The 20,000-nt window shown below is 36.2% G+C and overlaps 1 protein-coding gene and 2 long non-coding RNA genes across 4 annotated transcripts in view; 1 reads left to right on the top strand and 2 right to left on the bottom strand.

Annotated features, from left to right (window-relative positions):
- Positions 1–19,471, top strand: part of LOC107745005 (stabilin-2-like) — a 45,865-nt gene extending 26,394 nt beyond the window's left edge. Inside the window, exons 41-70 of the mRNA XM_016558842.1 lie at positions 2,362–2,441; positions 2,537–2,662; positions 2,799–2,875; positions 3,449–3,520; positions 3,812–3,966; positions 4,131–4,209; positions 5,758–5,910; positions 6,003–6,143; positions 6,274–6,333; positions 6,482–6,658; positions 6,801–6,890; positions 6,990–7,136; positions 7,358–7,417; positions 8,020–8,143; positions 8,392–8,541; positions 8,632–8,736; positions 8,847–8,954; positions 9,035–9,231; positions 9,341–9,482; positions 10,166–10,299; positions 10,392–10,557; positions 10,641–10,747; positions 10,826–10,942; positions 12,577–12,726; positions 12,820–13,068; positions 13,335–13,442; positions 14,181–14,884; positions 16,704–16,789; positions 18,920–19,077; positions 19,161–19,471. Of these exons, the coding sequence (XP_016414328.1) occupies positions 2,362–2,441; positions 2,537–2,662; positions 2,799–2,875; positions 3,449–3,520; positions 3,812–3,966; positions 4,131–4,209; positions 5,758–5,910; positions 6,003–6,143; positions 6,274–6,333; positions 6,482–6,658; positions 6,801–6,890; positions 6,990–7,136; positions 7,358–7,417; positions 8,020–8,143; positions 8,392–8,541; positions 8,632–8,736; positions 8,847–8,954; positions 9,035–9,231; positions 9,341–9,482; positions 10,166–10,299; positions 10,392–10,557; positions 10,641–10,747; positions 10,826–10,942; positions 12,577–12,726; positions 12,820–13,068; positions 13,335–13,442; positions 14,181–14,240 (3,334 nt within the window). The 3' untranslated portion in view covers positions 14,241–14,884; positions 16,704–16,789; positions 18,920–19,077; positions 19,161–19,471. The remainder of the gene's footprint in view (positions 1–2,361; positions 2,442–2,536; positions 2,663–2,798; positions 2,876–3,448; positions 3,521–3,811; positions 3,967–4,130; positions 4,210–5,757; positions 5,911–6,002; positions 6,144–6,273; positions 6,334–6,481; positions 6,659–6,800; positions 6,891–6,989; positions 7,137–7,357; positions 7,418–8,019; positions 8,144–8,391; positions 8,542–8,631; positions 8,737–8,846; positions 8,955–9,034; positions 9,232–9,340; positions 9,483–10,165; positions 10,300–10,391; positions 10,558–10,640; positions 10,748–10,825; positions 10,943–12,576; positions 12,727–12,819; positions 13,069–13,334; positions 13,443–14,180; positions 14,885–16,703; positions 16,790–18,919; positions 19,078–19,160) is intronic.
- Positions 3,844–5,230, bottom strand: LOC107745006 (uncharacterized). 2 transcript variants are annotated; one of them, XR_001640556.1, is made up of 5 exons: positions 5,190–5,230; positions 5,037–5,111; positions 4,453–4,527; positions 4,142–4,192; positions 3,844–3,922 (listed from the first exon to the last, which is right to left on the bottom strand). It is a non-coding gene; the product is annotated as an uncharacterized LOC107745006 (long non-coding RNA). The 2 variants fall into 2 exon arrangements; XR_001640555.1 differs by lacking the exons at positions 5,037–5,111; positions 5,190–5,230 and having other exon boundaries at positions 4,453–4,651.
- Positions 19,277–20,000, bottom strand: part of LOC107745007 (uncharacterized) — a 1,261-nt gene continuing 537 nt past the window's right edge. Inside the window, exons 2-3 of the long non-coding RNA XR_001640557.1 lie at positions 19,721–20,000; positions 19,277–19,346 (exon numbers count right to left, since the gene is read on the bottom strand). The exon at positions 19,721–20,000 is cut by the window's right edge and continues 19 nt beyond it. This is a non-coding gene — a long non-coding RNA (uncharacterized LOC107745007). The remainder of the gene's footprint in view (positions 19,347–19,720) is intronic.

Raw genomic sequence — 20,000 nt, forward strand, 5'->3', positions numbered from 1 at the left:
CAAGCTCTAGCTGCTTGTGAATATGTGGGACTAAATGTGAAAAAGTCAACATTGTACGTACATGATACATTCATTCACTTTTCACATTTAGTCCCACATATTCACAAGCAGCTAGAGCTTTCTGGAATTTCATTGTGCTTGATGTGATGACATCGACCTTATTTTGCCAGCTATTTTCTCTGAATGCGCAAGACTTCTGATTCATTAGCTTCTATAGGTAAATAACTAAGAATAACAAAGTACTGAAAACTGCAAAACTATTTGCGCTACAAATCAGTGTTTATAATTACAAAAATACATAAGAAATACTAGTTTGCAGTGTCAAGCAAATGACAATGAAAGCCTCACACATATTTCAGTTTAAGTTAGCCATATCCGCTTTTATTATAAAAATAAGGCAAATATCAGAAACCATTTCTCTCTGTTTGCAGGAAAGAAAGTGTTGTGCAGGTTATTATGGTATTACCTGTGAGAAGTGTCCGGGGCCAGAAGGTCAGTCCTGTTTTGGCAATGGTGTGTGTGTAGATGGGATCAATGGCACAGGCGTCTGTCAGTGTAACCAGGGTTTTAACGGCACCGCATGTGAGACTTGCCAAGCAGGAAAATATGGAGTTCACTGTGATCAAGGTATTGAGCATTTAAAAGCACATACTTTCATATATTGCACATTCTGTGAACAATTAGCTCATACAAAGTTTGCATATGCACTATCTTTCTGTTTAGAGTGCAAGTGTGTCAACGGACGCTGTAAAGACGGAGTGGATGGAGACGGCAGCTGTATGTGTGATCTGGGCTGGAGAGGAATAAACTGCAACGTTGGTATGATGCTCACCTGTCGCACAAATAGTCATACATACATTTTGATGCCTTGTACCATCTGAGTATATATAACATATAATCTGTAACTAAAAGATATGTTGACTCTTTTCAGCTATTACATCAGATATGTGCGGAGGAAAATGCCACAGCAGTGCCAAGTAAGTTAATACAGTATATGATACAGATGGTAGTACAAATAGTACTACCATCTGTATCAAGTAAAAGCTATATTGCCAAAGCATTCTTGGGTAAATCTCATGAAACCTCTAGAGCAGTGGTCTCAAACTCAATTCCTGGACAGCCACAGCTCTGCAGAGTTTAGCTCCAACCAGCTCCAAATCACACCTGCTTGGAAGTTTCTAGTAATCCTGAAGACCTTGATTAGCTGGATCAGGCATGCTTGATTAGGGTTGGAGCAAAACTGTGCAGAGCTGTGGCCCTCCAGGAATTGAGTTTGAGACAAATTCTCTAGAGAGCATGTCATATTACACCTCAAAATCAAAAGATAAAAAAAAGTTCATATTTATATTTTTTAATTTTACATTTTTTACATTAATATTTCCCTTTTACATTATATTTCTCCACAAATTGAAGGAAACATGGCCATGAAAAGTCAATGGAAAAAAAAAATCATACTCTTAGAAATAGGCATTCTTTATGCAAAACGGATATGTACTGTTCAAAAGTTTGGGATCGGTAAGATTAAGGTTTTTTTGGAAAAAAAAAATAAAATAAAAAAAAATAAAAAAAAAAGTATCCCATGTTCACTTAAGCTGCATTTATTTGATCAAAAGTACATAAACTGTAATATTGTAAAATATAACAGTTTGAAAGAACTGTTTTATCTGGATACATTTTAAAATGTAATGTTTTTCTGTGATGGCAAAGCTAAATTTCCAGCAGCCAGTTTACAGTGTCAAATGATCCTTCAAAAATTATTGTAATATGCGGACATCTCATTTTTATCATGAGCATTTATTTGAAACTGAATGCTTTTGAAACAATGCAAGTCTTTACTGTATATTTGTTCAATTTAATGTGTCTTTACGGAATAAAAGTATTGATTTCTTTAAAAAAAAAATATTGCTGACGCCAGACTTTTGAGTGGTAATGTGAATTTGGGTGAATGTTACTTAAAAAAATAATAAAATACTCACGCTTGCAGATATAAACTTCTGTTTTATTTCTTTAAAAATCAAGAGCTTGTTAGGCAAACAGTGTCTTTATAGGAATCTTTACAATGAGCAACAGGTGTACTCCTCTAATTGGGGGAGTGGTTTGTAATTCATGAAAAAAAAGTTCTTAATTGAGTCCTCTTGGGAACAATGCATTTAGAAAAAAAAAATCCCACAATTCTGTATTTCTATAAATTCTACTAAATACCTATATTTCTAAAGACGGGTACATCTATTGCTAATTGCAAAGACCTTATCTACAGTTGATTAAGCACTAAAATGTGACCTGGATTTGCTTTTGTGATATTTATACTTTCTATGCTCTTTAAATATTGCGTTTATGACTTGGGTTTGATGTGTGTTGTAGCTGCTTGCTGAACGTGGTGGACAGTACATATTACTGTAGTTGTGCTGCAGGGTTTCAGGGCAACGGCACATATTGCACAGGTAAGCGTCTCAAGAAACATTCGAACACTAACATTTGTAGCCAATGAGTCTAAATGGTGGTTTAATGTACTATGTGGTGTTATCTCCAACCCAAGCGGTGGACGCATGTGCAGAGAATAACGGTGGCTGCTCTGTCCATGCTGTGTGCAAGCGAACTCTCCCAGGACGGAGAATATGCGTGTGCCACCCGGGTTATGCAGGCGATGGAAAAGTATGCGTTTGTAAGTGTGTGTGTCTGTTTAATATCCAGTTTAAAGGGTAGTACACAACGTATATATTGTGATTGCAGTGCTGTGTATTATAAATGAAACTTATTGCATTTGATGTGAGCTAATGTGTGTGTGTGTGTGTTTGAAGCCATCAATCCATGCCTGGATGGTAATAATGGGGGATGCCATGCAGATGGTGACTGCATTCATACAGGCCCTAATAAGGTAGGAGGCAAATATTAACAGACCATTCAAATAGCCAGCAAACATATCAGATACAATTGTATAAGTGAATATGGGACTTCTGCAGGTTTTATGTAAATTTAATATCCGATTAAGAAAATTGAAAGAACAAAATAAAGGGAACCCAACACGTCATTATGTTCTCTATATGTTCAAGGAGCATACAAGTTGTAGTAACACTTAAGTTTGACAAAAACAAAAAAAATAATCTGAAGGTTTTATTTGCAGAGTTCCAAAACGGTATGAATCTCTATTGAAAAGATAACTAAACTTTCACTTTTAAGTGGAGAAACCATTTTTTTCTCCCATTGTAAATTAAACGCAGCACAAATACTACCAATACGGTATAAACAGTAGCACATTCTCATTACTGTAATGCAAAAGAAAAGAACTGGGGACTAAATGAGTTCACAAAATCAGAGGAAACATTTCTCACATTATGCAAAATATTTGGAGTACGACATGACCGAGACACAATTGAGAAAGATTTGACTCATCCATAGAATATAGTTGAAGTAATGGCACTGTACATTAATTTACTTAATTTGTTCCCAGACAGCATGTTACTGCAAACTAGGCTTTTCTGGGGATGGAAAGCAGTGTGAAGCCATCAATGTATGTCTTGAGGTACGTGCTTTTGATAACTGCATTAAACTGACTTTATTAGTGGTTCCCAACTGGTTTTACGTCATCACACAGATTTACACAGAATATCACATGCATCAACAGCACCAGAGTTGTTGACTGAAACCAAATTTGTACTTAATCAAAAGACTTCATTTCTTAATGTTTTAAGTCAATAGTTTGTTCATTCATTCTGAATCACAACCCACCAGTTGAAAACCACTGTATTAAAAGTGACATTGTTGCAGCTCAAAGATTAACATGAACATGGAACTATTACTTATTTTCTGTCAGAAAAACGGAGGATGTCACAGGTACGCCCAATGTACCACGACAGGACCCCTGGAAAGGAACTGCACTTGTAGGCCTGGCTTTATTGGAGACGGAGAAACCTGCAAAGGCACCCTGCAAAGAGTGAGAAGTACAGCAAAATATAAACAGGCACACAAGTGAACCAATACTTTAACAGTAACTATTTTCTTTCATTTTAGGAGATTCGAAACCGAAACTTAGGAGACTTTTACACTGGACTGGTGGTACGCTTATTCTTAATCATTTTAACATGATGTTTTAAGCCTGAAATTCTGAGACTGATCTTACTGAACTTACAGAGAAATAATATACCTGAACTCGGAAGTCGTGGCCCCTTCACAGTCTTTGCACCTAATGCAGACGCTTACAACAAACCAGAGGTAAGACTCAAATGTGATTAGATTAAGCAAAATTGTGACTTAAAATCACACTTACAGCAGTAAACTTCAATAGTATTAAAGACTTTTGCTACACTCTTAAAACTTGTGTTGGAAACATTACTTCCCATCACATCTATGTGTCTAGATAAGGACAACACAATTACTACTTTTAACAGTGCATTTAAACATTTTAGAGTTACAAAACTGTCAGAAATTTGAAATGGCACAAAAAAAATAATTCACCTATGGATTATTACTGCTACAACAACATTAAAACTAGTTAGAGCATGAGATGGAGTTTCTTGCATAGGTTCTGGTCTTCAACCACAGCCACGGGTGTTTTGCAGGGGTCATCCATTCAAAGTTGCAAGAATGCAAAAAAAAAAAACACATGTATACATGCCAAATAACAGTTAGTTTTCAAATGGGAGAGAGGCCGCACAGCTCATCAGCAAACAAAGAAAAACATAAGACTTTAAAATCTAGGGGGGGGGTTAGAATAAACTCAACACCAGACAGAAACTGAATGCACGTCACACCTCTGTTGCATTTTATCATGTTCTATAGCTGGGGTCTCAGAGACCCCAAACAGCTCACCTAAAATATTTTTGCTACTACTCACGTCAATTATTAATTATAATCACACACTTGTATATTTTATATTGATCAATATGTGAATCCGTTGACAGGACTGCGCAGGACACGAGTTGGCACAGATTAACTTTCAAACCATCCTCTGCAATGTTTTGTTAGATTTGGTGGAGAAACCAAGTCTGACCACCAGGTGTCGCTAGTGCGCACTGTGTTAAAAGCTTCGAGTAACGAACCGTTTTTCGGCACAATTTCATGAAAGCCTCAAACACTTCAGAAAGCCTCGATTTCCCATCACTAAAAATGACCTCCTGCAAAACAATAGGATATTTGCGCTTGAGTGAGAAATTCAGCATTTAAATAAATAATAATAATAATAATTTACTCACCCCAAGTTTTATCCCATGAGCAACAAAACTGCTAACCATACAGCAACTGACTAAACTGGGCAATTGGCTAAAGCTGGCTATTTAAATGTTAGAGGTACAGGCAGCATGCAAGCTCATTGGCTGACAAATTATGAGCCTATTAGCTCGTTTGCATAGTATGCAATCTGATTGGCTGACAGATTACAAATAGAGGACCTATCAGTTTGTGCCATAACTGGCTGGAAGATTATCCATCAAGTCCTTGTGCCATGTGACTGAATTTAAAGTCAGGAAAAACACAAAACCTCTAAAGAATATGTCCTAATGAGACTGTCACTGAGACAAACTCAAGAATAGAAAAAGAGAATTACAAACTCGGAAGCTTTACGATGCATTATGTTAATGAGTATTTAGTAAGAAAATATGGTACATGAATCAGAATCAGAATATAAAATAAAATATAATCTGGATGTGTTTTCAACAGGTTTTATGTGATTCACCCATTGTTATCTCTTAATGAGTATCATGAATAGTAAGAGTAAATTGTGATGTGATAGCAGGTTTTGTTATTGTCACTGCTATTGTTTAGTTTAAGGACATTGTAAAGCGGACTCATTCGGAAAACGCCAAAATCCTGAGGTACCACATAGTGGCCTGCCGTGCCCTCCTCCCAGAAGACCTCACACAGCCTCGTAACCTGACCACACTGACCGGTGACATCCTCACCATTACGTACTCGGAGGTACAGTGTGCCTGATGCATAGATAATTCAGATAAAGATGACTGCATAAGATCCATGTTATGCATATTGACATGCTCGCTATTTGTTTTCAGGATACTATATACATCAATAATAAAGCCAAAGTGGTGTTCAGTGATCTGGAAAGTAGCAATGGGATTTTCCATGAGATTGACACTGTTCTAGTGCCCCCTGGTTTTCAGATTCAGAAAGACAGAGAACAAGACAGCACACCAGTATGTCCCCGATTACTCTGACAACATTCTTTATTTATTTTGTAATGACAAGAGTAATAATCAAGCATGAAATTATGAAATTACACAGATTTTTAAATTTTGTTGTCACTGTCTTTTTTTTTTCTGAAAGCGTAACCTCTCAGATGTGGTCAGTCTCCATGGCTTCAAGACATTCAACAAGCTTCTGGAGGTAAAAAAAAAAAAAAGAAGCAAAAATATGTATTTCTTTCTAATAAAATCCTCTCCACAAAAAAAAAAAAATTTTTATGTGTTATTTTTAGAAGAACCCTCTACTTTCTAATGAAATCCAAGCCTTATATTACCTTGTTTGTTTAAAGGACACAGATACGTTGAAGTTGGTGATGGATCCAATTCATCAGCCTGTCACCCTGTTCCTGCCCACGGATGCTACAATGAGTGCCCTTGCCCAAGAGCAGAAAGACTTCCTGTATGCGATGCATAACCGTGATCAGCTAGCTGAGTATCTTAGATACCACATCGTGCGTGACACCAAGGTTGGTCTGTATCCAGTATGTTGAATTTTTTGGAAGGAGCATGGCTGTATTAATGATCAAGACTAATATAGTATAACAGGAAATTCAGTGTTGACTCCCTAATGCATCGTTTAAATGTATCGCAATTTATTGTGTCCACTAGCTCCTGCCCTCAGAGCTCATCCATGCCAGTTCTTTAAAGACTCAGCAGGGCTCAGATCTGTCAGTGGCCTGCATGGGGGAAGAGCATATAGTGAGTACTTTTGGAGGGAAAAAATAACATTTGGCTTGTACATTCATATAGCTGTTTCTTTAATCACTGTGCATCATATCATGCATATTTATCTCTCAGGGAGAGCTTTATGTGAACCATAAAAGCTGTCGGATTGTAAAGAGAAACCTTGATTTCAATGGAGGCATGATTTATGGCATTGACTGTCTGCTGAATCCTCCGAGCATCGGGGGGCGCTGTGACTATAAGCACACCATTGATTTCACTGTAAGTCTAAGTGAAGTTCAAAGCATTTATTACATTATTATTATTATTATTACATTATTATTATTACATCTAAGAAGTACTTGTAGTACATTGTACAATGAGTATAGTATGTAGTGTGCAGTTTGCATCAATGCTAAAGTAATCAGATCAAATGTATCTTTCTTCCTTGTTTCAGTATCTTGAAAAACATTGTGCATTTTTTTTTTCTTTTGGTGCAATAGTTGGCATGCAGGTATTGTGGTCGTACTATTTCGGATTGCCCACTTGGAAGCAAGCCAAAGGTACTTTTTATTTTCATTCAAAGCCAAACCTTACTTTTTTATATTATGGAGAAAAATATTTCTTAAGATTTGCCCTCTATTTAGTCTGCCGTGGCTTTATTTACTTTTCATAAAAGGATCCTGAAAAAACAGATCTTGAAATATTATGATAATATACACAAACATAGTAAGAAGCACTGTTTTCAGTGTTAATAATAATATAATGTTTCTTGAGCACCAAATCAGCATATTAGTATGATTTCTGAAGGATCATGTGACATTTAAGACTGGAGTAATGGCTTTTGAAAATTCAGCATTGCATCACAGAAATAAATTTAAACATATATATATATATATATATATTAAAATAGAAAGTAGTTCTTTTTAATTGTAATATATTATTTAACCTTTACTGTATTTTTCATCAAATGAATTCAGCCTTTATAAGCATAAGAGACTTCTTCAAAAACATTTTACATATATGACACCAAACTTTTACATTGACGATGTAACTTGTAGGAGTAAACTAGCATAACAGCCATGGATTAAAGCCTCATTTAAATCTAGTTAATTGGATACTGTATTAAAGACAGAACACTAATTCAGCTGTGTTTTCAATCTAGTCAGAACAAAAGTGTGTCCTTCCGGATTCGCTGATGTCTAGGTATTCAGGATGTCAGTCAACATGTACAGTGGTCATATGGAAGCCCAAGTGCTGTTCTGGGTACTACGGCAGAGACTGTCTTGGTAAGCAGTGTCTCGCTGTACTATTCACAGTAAACAGCTGACATAGACCCCAGTTCAAACTATTGAGCTATGCTGGTTAAATATAATACAATGGCTACAAGTATACACACCCCTTTTGATATGTACAAATAGAACATATTAACCATTCAATTTTTTACATCTCAAAAACCTGCAATTTTAACAGGGATATGTAGACTTTTTATAGCAGTTATTTTGCCAGTTGATAAGAACATTTTCCTGTTCTCCAGCATGTCCTGGGGGTCCAGGATCTCCTTGCAGTAACCATGGCAAGTGTGACGAGGATCACTTAGGCAATGGCACCTGCACTTGCGATGCTGGATTCACAGGTGTAGCCTGTGAGCTGTGTGTGGATGGCCATTTTGGACCAGATTGCAAAGGTGAGCCTTTTCAAAATTAATTTGAATTGACTATATAAAAAATGATATATATTATATAATTATGAACTTGGTTTGTTTCCTCTTCCTAAGCCTGCAACTGTACAGAACATGGGTCGTGTGATGAGAGTCCTAAAGGTACAGGTTCGTGTTTTTGTGAACAGGGCTGGACTGGTCCACGATGTGAGAACAAACTAGGTACAGACCTTCTGGTTATTCTTTTGTTTTTGGGTTATATACCAGACTAGAAAAAGACAAGCATTGCTTTATACCTTGTAAGTCCATTTCATGTGTTTCTGATGTTTCAGCCGATGGTCCTGTCTGCAATCCGGCTTGCCATGAGAAGGGCGTCTGCATGGAGAATAACACCTGTGTCTGTAAACCCTTCTATGAAGGAGATGGTATCACCTGCACAGGTACATACATGAAGATCTCAATAGCAAAAGTGATGATAAAACAAAAGTAAACCATCCACTCACTCTTACCTCTTTGGCAGCGGCCAGTATGTGCAAGTACTGGAACGGTGGCTGTTCTAAGGATGCTAAATGCAGTCAGAAGGGGGAGCTGTACGTGAACTGTACGTGTTTCAAAGATTTCTCTGGCGATGGCTTTGAGTGCTCACCGGTCGACCCCTGTGCTGATGGTGAAAACGGTGGGTGTCACGAACACGCTACCTGCACCATGATTGGAGCTGTAAGCAGACCTTTCTCTTATTATAGCTCTTTTAAGAGAATGTGATCTTTATACAGATACATAAACCTTTACACATCCATAAACATATGCAATGTGCATTTGTCACCAGGGAAAGAGGAGGTGTGAGTGTAAAGACAACTATATTGGCGATGGGATTGAGTGTGAAGTGAAGCAGTTGCCAGTCAATCGCTGTCTACAAGATAATGGACAGTGCCATTCAGATGCTCAGTGCACGGACTTGCACTACGAGGGTATGTTTTTTATATGCACTATTGCCATGGTCAAAATCTCTAAAAAATGTTGGGTATTATAAAATGTGCTGGAGACGTTTGAAATGCTTTTTGTGCAATGAAGTTTATTTCATGGCTTAAATAAATGACCTGTTACTCAGAGACAAGAACAGGATTTTTAAAAATACAATTAATTTATTTAAGAATTATTTTAAAAATGTATTTAAATACATTTTTATTTTTTCTTAAATGCTATAATTTTACATTAATTCAAATGTCATTTTATTTATTAAATAAGTTTGAAATTAAATAAGAATTATTTAAAATAATAATTAGAAATAAATTCAATAATAGTTATTTTAAATTATTTAAAATAATAAAACCTTGTCAGTACTGAATGGAATTAAATGTCTTTATTGTCATTGTACTAGTACAACAAAACTGAAATGGAATCCTTTGGGTGCATAATCTAACAAAATCAATAAATCTAATAAATAGTAAAAAGATAACATTGAGTCAATTTGATTCAAAATTGATTTAAAATAAATATTTCTTGTATGCCATATTGCTCATCGCAACCCATTTCTGAGATTGTTTTCTTGACAGTGTTGCTTTAGAAATGAGCCAAAACAAAGTGTCTCATGCTTTGTAATAGCTTTAACCTATGATGCCTTAAAAGGCTGATGATTTTTTTCTTCTTTCAGATAAAACACTGGGGGTTTTCCATTATCGCTCCTCAAAGGGAACATACAAACTCAACTACACAATGGCTCAGGAGGCCTGCAAAGAAGCAGCAGGCACTATCGCTACCTACACCCAGCTGTCCTATGCCCAGCAGGTGGCGCTCTTACAGTAACACAGTAACATTAGGCTGCCATACCATTAGCGCTGATTGTTATTGGATGTCTTTTCTCTTGCTTTGTCCTGCAGGTTGGTTATAACTTGTGCGCAGCAGGCTGGCTTGACAATGCAAGGGTAGCATATCCCATGAGCTTCTCTAACCCTAAATGTGGCTTTGGACATGTGGGGATTGTGGACTATGGCATCCGCAATAGCCTGAGTGAGATGTGGGACACGTTCTGCTATAGAGTGAAAGGTAAAAGCCATCATGGGGTATATGTGAAGCTGTGTGTACAAGCAGGGGTGATTTTGGGTTTAGACCGTTTGTGTGTGTTTCAGATGTGAAGTGTGAATGTAAAACTGGCTACATTGGTGACGGATACTCCTGTACGGGAAACTTGCTGCAGGTTCTCTCAGCCAGACCAACCCTGTCTAACTTCCTGTCTGTGAGTAGAACTAGTTTGTTAGTTTTTTGTTTAAAGCATTGAAATGATTTTGTGTTACTGCTCTTTGTCTTTTCTTAGCAAATCCTGAATTACTCAACTTCGGCAGCAGGAAAGGAGTTTGTGAATCGCCTAAGTAACATTACTATCCAGTCCACTCTCTTTGTACCTGATAATGATGGTCTCTTTAGCAATCAGGTGACTCCCACATCCACCTTTTATACTTTTAATTTTTGTTGCCATTTGTTTAAATTCAAAGTAAAATGTTATTTCACTTTTATTCTCACATTAACCCATTGATGCATGACGTGCACTACAGATTTTAAAAGCCTTTCAGCTCATATTTTATAGAGAAAAATATTTAGTGTGTGATATTATAAAGGCAACTTGTTATTGTCAGAATGAAATAATTGGCTTTTATATTCTCAGTATGCTAAAGCCAAAGCAAGTTATTAAAATATTATTTTTAAAATATTGACTTTTTTTATTAAGCTGACAGCATTTTTTTCTACCAACTATTAGAGTAAAGTTAGATACACCACCATTCAAAAGTTTGTGGTGGTCTGTAAGATTTGTAATGTTTTGTTAAAGAAGTCTCTTCTGCTCACCAAGGCTGCATTATAAGTACAGTAAAAAACAGTAATACTGTAAAATATTTTTACAATTTAAAATAACATTACAATATGCATTACAGTATGCTCATTTGGCATTTAAGAAACTTGTTTATAATTATCAATGTTTTCCAAAACATTTATTTATTTTAAATAAATTTTTATTATTAATATTTTTTGGTCAGGATTCTCTGAGTACAAAGAACAACATTTATTTAAAATATAAATTTTTTTCAAAAACTTTTGATCAATTAAATGCATCCTTGCTAAGCAAATAATTAAAAGTATTAAGTTCTATCAAAAAAAAAGTACTGACCCCAAACTTTTGAACGTTAGTGTACATATAAATCTGTTTTCGAATTAATTCAGATTTATTTGTAAGCACTTTTCACAATAAATACTGAGTCAAAGCAGCATATTGAAAATATTTTATTACACGGCTCTGTGGAATACTTGATTCTGATTGGTCAATCGCACCATCCAGCGGTATGTTATTCCCAGATAACAACCGCCAAATTGAATAACACACCGCTCATCCGGGTACTACGAGTTATCTTGACCGGTATTACTTATATGCTTAACGAGTCACTCCGCTATCGTTGACTGTCTGGCGCCATCTTGTGACTGAAAACACTTAACCACCGCGTGTTACAATGGAAGACTTCAGCATTAATTTCAACATATATGGTAAAAACAAATCTTTTTAGCCATGTAATAAGCAGGATAATGTACATCCAGTAATGTACCTCCGCTTCGCGTCGGGGTCCTGATCACCCTGTCGGGGTTTATTCTGAGATAACAACTGGCTGGATGTACATTATCCCTTACGTATTAAACACTTCATAAATAATGTAAGTTAACACATTAACCAAAAAGAAATATTTTTCTTCTCTCAAATTTACTGCAGACCCACTTATGGCCTCTGGGGGGGCCCCAGACCCTAGTTTGAAAACGGTTGTGGCTAGAAGGGATACTACTACAGCTGGAAACTAACAATAAATTACATTGTCTACCTATTAGATTGTGTTTTATTAACGTCTACATCTACCCCAACCCTAAACCTTACAATAATGTAAAAACAGTAATTGTTGTTGTCCAGTGTGAAGAAAAAATTACGCTATATTGATGTGCACATACCCAGTAGCCGCAGCTGTATCAGACTTAACCTTTGAAAACCCCTGTATTGGCCTCCTTAGTTAATGCCTCTTATGTGTTCGACAGACTTTGAGCGGCAGAGACATAGAGCACCATCTACTGGATGGGAGAGCATTAGTATTGCAGGCACTTGTTAACATCACTCATGTCCGAACAAGACTGGGACACAGTCTGACCATCACCGGCGTGCCTGATTTCCAAAACCCTCAAATGATGGTGAGGATGCAAAATGACTTCCATTCATGTCAAATCATTTGAGTCGTGGATAAACTCTGTTTAATCTGCTTGTCGTAACTCTCATCTTCATAGACCTCCTCGGGATACATCAACGACCGCTATGTCATAGACTCTGACATTTTGGCATCCAATGGGGTCATCCATGTTCTGCAGGGCCCATTGAAAGCACCTCCTCCTCCACCTCCATCCATCCACGCGGCTCATAAGGCTGGGATGGGCATCGGTGTCCTGGGGCTCATCATCCTCATCGTAGCAGCTGGATTTGTGGGATACAATTTCTACACACATAAAACAAAGCCATTCCAGTTCCATTATTTCAAGGTAATCTTTGTTTGTGTTCATGTTTAAATATTAGGGCCGTCAAAGTTCACTATTTTATCAATAATTTATTTAGAATTAAAACCCAGGCAGAACGTTTAACACAATTATTCTACTGAATGTCATGCACACAAATTGCCAAATGCAAGAATTACAGAAATTATGTGAAATTCTTAATTATTTATAATCGATTGACAGTCCTATTACATACACATTCTTTTTGCCTATATGTGGTGTGTTTATACATAATCATTTTATTATATTGTTAGGAGGATGAAGATGTGAACCCATTGGAATCCAGTCCAAACATCAGTAATCCTGTATATGACTCTTTACCTGCCACAAAAGAACAAACTCCAACGGTCAGCGAGTCAAACGTAAGAGAAGTAGCAAACACACAACCTTCCCCTGATATTCCCATATACTGTATATGGTTCCTGTTTGGTTATTTTTTGAGAACCAAAAAGTTCTCTGTAAGTTATTTTTAACCAAAACCTAACCTTCCAAGAATGTTGCAGGGAGGTTTTATAATAACCTAAAGGGAACCTATACAGAATGTTCTCTAATGGTTATTTTTAGGTTTAATTTTCATAACATAAACCAACCTTCCGAGATTTTATTTTTTTTGGTAATAACCTAAAAAAAATCTATACCGAACATTCTGTAATGGTTATTTTAAAATTTTCTTTTTTTATAACAATAAACAACTCTTTACAGAATGTTCTCTTTTAACAGAATATAACAGAAGTTATTTTATGTTTTATTTTTAACACCATAAATGAACCTTTATGGAATATATTCTAATGGTTATTTTTAGGTTGAATTTTTATAACCATAAACTACATTTCCCAAAACATAGCAGGTATGTTTTTGTAAACCTTACATTTTATTTTTTATAACAATAAACTAACCTTCTAAGCATTTATTTTTATTATTTTATTTTTATATTTATTGAAACATTTTGGGGAGCCAAAACTGGCTAGCTGGGTATAAGCTTGTTATGGTTGCATAAATGCTGAGAATTTTTATGCTGTTTTACAAGACTCATTTTACCTTGAATGAATGTGTTCAAATTGAAGTATATTAAAGTGGATCTGTTTTGTCTTTTGTGAAAGGAAGAAGACAAGCATCAAGTGATTTCCAGTGGATCCTATGACCTCCTCCAGGACAGCTGAAATCAGCACATCATGCATAAGCTACGGAATTATTTGAATCCTCTCTGTATTATATGATGCGGAGCAGTGATACATTGTGCTGCAGTTCTCTTCGAGAACACAAGAGGACGCTGTGAACTCCATGTCACATGGGACAGTAGAACACTAACGCTAGACTGAGAAATCAATCTGAATCTGAGGTTGTGTATGCATGTTCTTTTGTCTTTTTTTTTTGGATGAGAGATTATTTGAATGTGTAAATGTTTTGAACTTGGTTACCAGCAGTCTCTAAATTCTGTTGTACTACAGGCATTAATAAATGTCCAACATACAATGTTTTAAATAACTGCCCTGCTCAAAGCACAAATTAAATGAAAAAGAGATTATAAAATTGTCAAGGTTGTGAGCTCTATTTATCTATTACATGCATAATAAGTATTTTGGGGTTGCAATCTTTAACACATTTGACACATGCTTAATTATGCAAAGCACCTTAAAGTACATGCACCTGAAAATCATTTTCTGTTAAAAAAAATGGTAAAAAGAGATGGTGAATCAAACAATTTTGTGTTCAATTTTCACTCTTGACAAAAGTTGTGCACTCTACAAAAATCATGAATTAAAACTAGAAATTTGAATGAGCCACTGTGGAAGAAGGTTCAGAGGTAAGAGTACATGATTATCTGTTGAAACCCTGCGTCCCAATGTGCATACTATCCACCCTATCTGCCCTAAATATTGCTAATATCACATAGAATTTAGGATGGATAGTATGCACATCGGGATGCAGGCATGGACTTTTGCTTGAGTGTGAAAATGTTCATGTATGTGTCGCTTGGACATTTAGTAAATGAGCCAATTTGAAGCAACTGTGATTCTGTTGAAGCTGTAATCAGACGGGTAATAGTAAAGTGAAGTGCAGTTTTCCATCCGCTCCACGAGGCGGCGGAAGTACTTTCAGAGACTTCGGATCCTCGACAGCATGAAACTGATCAGAAAATGTAGAAACCTCGGAAGAAAACAACATTTCATATCGATGTGAGTCACTGAAACCCCACGTAAACACAAGCACTACACGCGCGTCCGTGGCTTTTGAATGACGCGTTCACACAACAAACGTTTATCGAAAATGTGATATTTTAAAGTTATTAGGGAGTCAGTTAAAGTTGATCGTTTAATAAAATGTCATTTCACTCAACCCACCGAACTGTGTGCCACGAGACAGCAGCAATTCCTCGAGGCTGTTTGTAAATCTATCATCGACCACAAAAACGTTAATAGTGTTGAAAGAAATATAATTATGAAATTATAAATAGAAAGCATCGTAGACACCATATTCAGACTTAACGTAAATGATTAAATATCAAAATTTACTTGGCAGGCGGAGAAATTTGTAACTACACATGTAAAGTGATTTAAAGAACAATACAGTTACATATGTTGTAATCAATAGTGTTGGGTCGTTCTTGAACGATTCGTTCGTTTTGAACGAATCTGAAGAGAGGAAAGGCGTGTCGGATTAACAGGTCGCAGAAAGACTGTTTTCTTCTTTGATCTAAAAGTGGTATCTCAACCTGATATTTTTCTTGTCCACTTTGTGATATTTATTTGCACACAAGAGAAGTGCATATTTGATAAAATCCATGAATTTAATCATAAACTAGTCTTAAAAATGCATCTTAATTCTGTTGATTTTCATTATATATATATGTGTTTACGTGCTGTCAAACAGTGTGATTGATTAACGAATCGGACCAATAGAAGTGGAGAACGGCACCGCCTCTTCTTCTGGATTGGTTGTTTTTTTTTAAAGGGCGGGACATAATATTTATCCAATAGCAGCGTGGAAGAGAGGAAAGGCGTGTCGGATTAACAGGTCGCAAAAAGACTGTTTTCTTCTTTGATCTAAAAGTGGTATCTCAACCTGATATTTTTCTTGTCCACTTTGTGATATTTATTTGCACACAAGAGAAGTGCATATTTGATAAAATCCATGAATTTAATCATAAACTAGTCTTAAAAATGCATCTTAATTCTGTTGATTTTCATTATATATATAATTTGTATTTATTCGTTTATTTTTTGAATTTTTTTAAAAAATATCTTTAAAAATCTTTTTAAAAATGCATCTTAATTCTGTTGATTTTCATTATATATATATAATTTGTATTTATTCGTTTATTTTTGGATTATTTTTTTTCAGTTACACCACTTAAAACATTTTACTTTAAAGACCATAGGAAAAAATATATTTTTATTTCAGGTGTATTGAAGTTATTGTCTGTATATGAATAGCCTTGTGTGTCTTGAAATATTTGTCATGTCTTTGAACTACGTATGGCACTCCTCCAATATCACTGGTTTTAAATCTTTGTCTGCACTATATAGAGTTGTATTTTTTGTTTTACATCTAATTTTTTAAACAAACTCATAGTACATGTTACATAAAAGTAAAGTCTTTGTTTATCTATGTTTTCCCTGCAGAGTAAGGCATGTGTTTGAACAGAAGCAGAGCTCTGGGACGTGTGGACAGACTTTGACTGTAATGATGGACGTCTGCTCAAGCACAGGTAAGACTTCTAACTTCTGTTTGTGTTTTGTTGTGTAGTACATGTAGGTTACCATCACTTTCTTTTTGGAGGGTCACCCCTCTAGAAAGCAAATGATGGGAACCTAAACGGGTGGGGAAGGGACAGCAGTTCAACATTTTTAGACAGCTAATTTTTATTTTTTTGTCAAGAAGCATAACCACTGCTGGACATCGCTCGGGAACTCAGGGGGGGACCCAAATCATCCTCACCCCTTCATTCACACAACACTCACTCATATCACAGAGATCTGGCTGGGATCAAACCAGCAACCTCTGAACCTTGAGGCAGTGCTCTTACCTGTGAGCCACAGATCTCTTATCTGAACATGTGCTGGAACTTATATTTCACTGTTCACCTGTATGTGATTTTACAATAAACCAGTTAAAGCGCTGACAGAGTCTCTCTATGTGTGTGAGGTGGGATTTGAACCCATGCTTCTATCGTTTGAACCAGCAACCTCTGAACCGTGAGGCAGCGCTCTTACCGGTGGGCCACAGATCTCTTGTTTGAGCTTGTGCTGGAACTTATATTTCACTGTTCACCTGTATGTGATTTTACAATAAACCAGTTAAAGCGCTGACAGAGTCTCTCTATGTGTGTGAGGTGGGATTTGAACCCATGCTTCTATCACAGCTGTATTCACTGATAACATGTGTTTAGCCACTAACCCATCATGGCTTTCACATTGAAGGCTTGTGTTTGTGGCACTTGTTGGATATAATAACATTAGTATAATGTAAGCAATAGTGGGATTTGAACTCAAAACTCCATAATTCAAACATATCAGGTTATTCACTGAGCCATTGAGTCTGGCAATTACTTTTGGAGTCTGGAAATGTTTTTTTTTTATGTGACAATTATGTGCTTAGCCACAAAGCGGCTTTAAACCCTCATTTTACGTTATCACTTTTTCATTTGCAAAGCTTCAGGATGACACAGTGTGGTTGGTTAAATTGTGTGTAGTATACCTCGCAAATTTTCTTGGCAATTTATGTTGATATGGCATTTTTTTTTAAACAAAAGTTTATGAAGTTATGTAACAAATTACATTTTCAGTTGATAAAGTATGCATTATATTTCTAGAATTTTATGGCTGTTGTAAATGTTTGGAGCCCGCAGATGGCAATGTTGTCCATACTCATTTCCCTTTCCCTACATTTTATTTCATGCACATTTTAAATGTTAGTGTAGTGTTGATGCATCTTTTTTCCCAAACTTTGTAGGTTTAAGAACATGAATCACCTGATCATTTTTAGCACGCTATCTGTTCATATAACTGCAGTATTGCAAGTGATGCTTTTTTTTTTAATAGGACAGTCAACAATTATGGGTGCTTTTGAAACACTGCTTCATTTAGCTTCGAATCTTTTGTTTGAATCAATGATTCAGAGCATGTAACAGACTGGTCAAGTCATGTGATTTCAGCTAAACTTTGTTAAAACTAGGGCTGGTAAGGGATTAACATTTTTTAATCTAATTAATTACATGATGTGGCGATTAATTAATCTAATCTAATCGCACATCAAATTTGGCTGAGAAATGAATCCCAAAAGATAATTGTTGTGTAAAGCATCAAACAGACATTACAAAAAGTAGCTTCAGCAATAAATATTTTGTTTGATCAAATTTATTACATATACTCTTTTGGACCATGAGGGTGAGTAAATGATGACACAATTGCCATTTTTGGGTGGGTGAACTATACCTTTAATAATTTATTTTACTTTGTAAAAGGTGTCATTAAACATGTTTGAAATGTGTTTATTGCATTTACACCATTTTGACCAGCAGGTGTCTTTACATGTGTTGTGTAGAGCACTTTAAAACAGCCAAACATTTAAATTCAGAGTTTGGAAAAGCTCTGTTCCTCTCGTCACTACTTGTATGTAAAAGATGAGATTGACACATTGTGACTTACAAGTATCAGTATTTCTGCAAAATCATTTGCTGTCAGACCTGACGAGAAATCAGCAAACAAGGTGAGCCACCAAAAATAAATATTTTTTTTATGTTAAAGTGACTCAGTTTGCCCCTTGTCATGGCAACAGCTTGAATCATTTAGGACTAAGAATGATTCCCACTCACTACTCTTTTTGTCTTCTCCAACAGACAGAAAAAGACATTCTCCTGCGTCCTGAGTTAGTAGAGGTCATGGCCAGTCACCCGACATGTTTTAAGCTGTGGTACATCATTGACAGGGGATCCAGACGGTAAAAATGTGTTGTTTTTACAGATGCTGTTTAGCCAAATCAACAACCTCAGTTTAGGTGACTTACTCAAGTTCAACCAGACAATAATCAAACAAAAGGTGACAAGCGGAAGTCATTAACTTGATGTGTGTGCTAGGAAGGGAGTACAGCCAAGGCTTCATCAATGAGAACATGGTGAAGAACCTCCTTCCTCCATCTGCAGATGACACACTTCCCATGATTCAGTTCACCTACAAACCTGTATTTCTCGATCCTTGTCCAGCACCTTATTTAATCCATCTGATACAAATCAGCAGATTTTCAGAGAGCCACATGAACTGAGCTGTCTGTCAGATAAGAGAGACATAAATGAGTGTTGAGCAAATTATTGTTATTTCTCAAGTTATTTACCAAATGTTGCACTGATGAGATTCAGTTCTAAGCCTGGGTTTCCAGAAATAAAAACAATATGTATATGCCCTATCTTTTGTAGGGCAAATAATTTATCATTGGACTTTTAATTATTGCATCACATTTTTTATTACCTGCTTGTGCTTGCAGTTCATATAGCAACAATATTTCTGCATTACTTGCATTGACCTACAAAAGTATATTCTTCGTAGAAGTTCATATTTCAGGTTGTTTAGTGTTAAAATGCTCTGTGTTTAAAATGGCAAAAAACAAAACAATCAATCAAATCAATCTGAATGTCTGCACATACCTGTAATGATATTTCGCGTGTTTTTTCACTCACTCGTTTCGTTACTGAATGAAGGTCACTGTCGCCACATACTGGCGAATCGATGTAACCTCCCCAATGTAAAATCCCCACCAACAATAAACTGACCGTCTATCTGAAACACGCGGAGTGATACAAACAGTGAAAAGTCCCAGTGCTGCTTTCTCGCTTTGACCGGGTTTTGAGGTTTTTCTGTTTCGTCTATTGATGCAGATACACATATTGTCCACAAGGTGGCGCCGACACACGTCTGATCTCATTC

The sequence above is a fragment of the Sinocyclocheilus rhinocerous genome, unplaced genomic scaffold (genome assembly GCF_001515625.1).
Source record: "Sinocyclocheilus rhinocerous isolate Xijiao unplaced genomic scaffold, SAMN03320098_v1.1 scaffold2032, whole genome shotgun sequence".
In the NCBI taxonomy this organism is placed as follows: Eukaryota; Metazoa; Chordata; class Actinopteri; order Cypriniformes; family Cyprinidae; genus Sinocyclocheilus; species Sinocyclocheilus rhinocerous.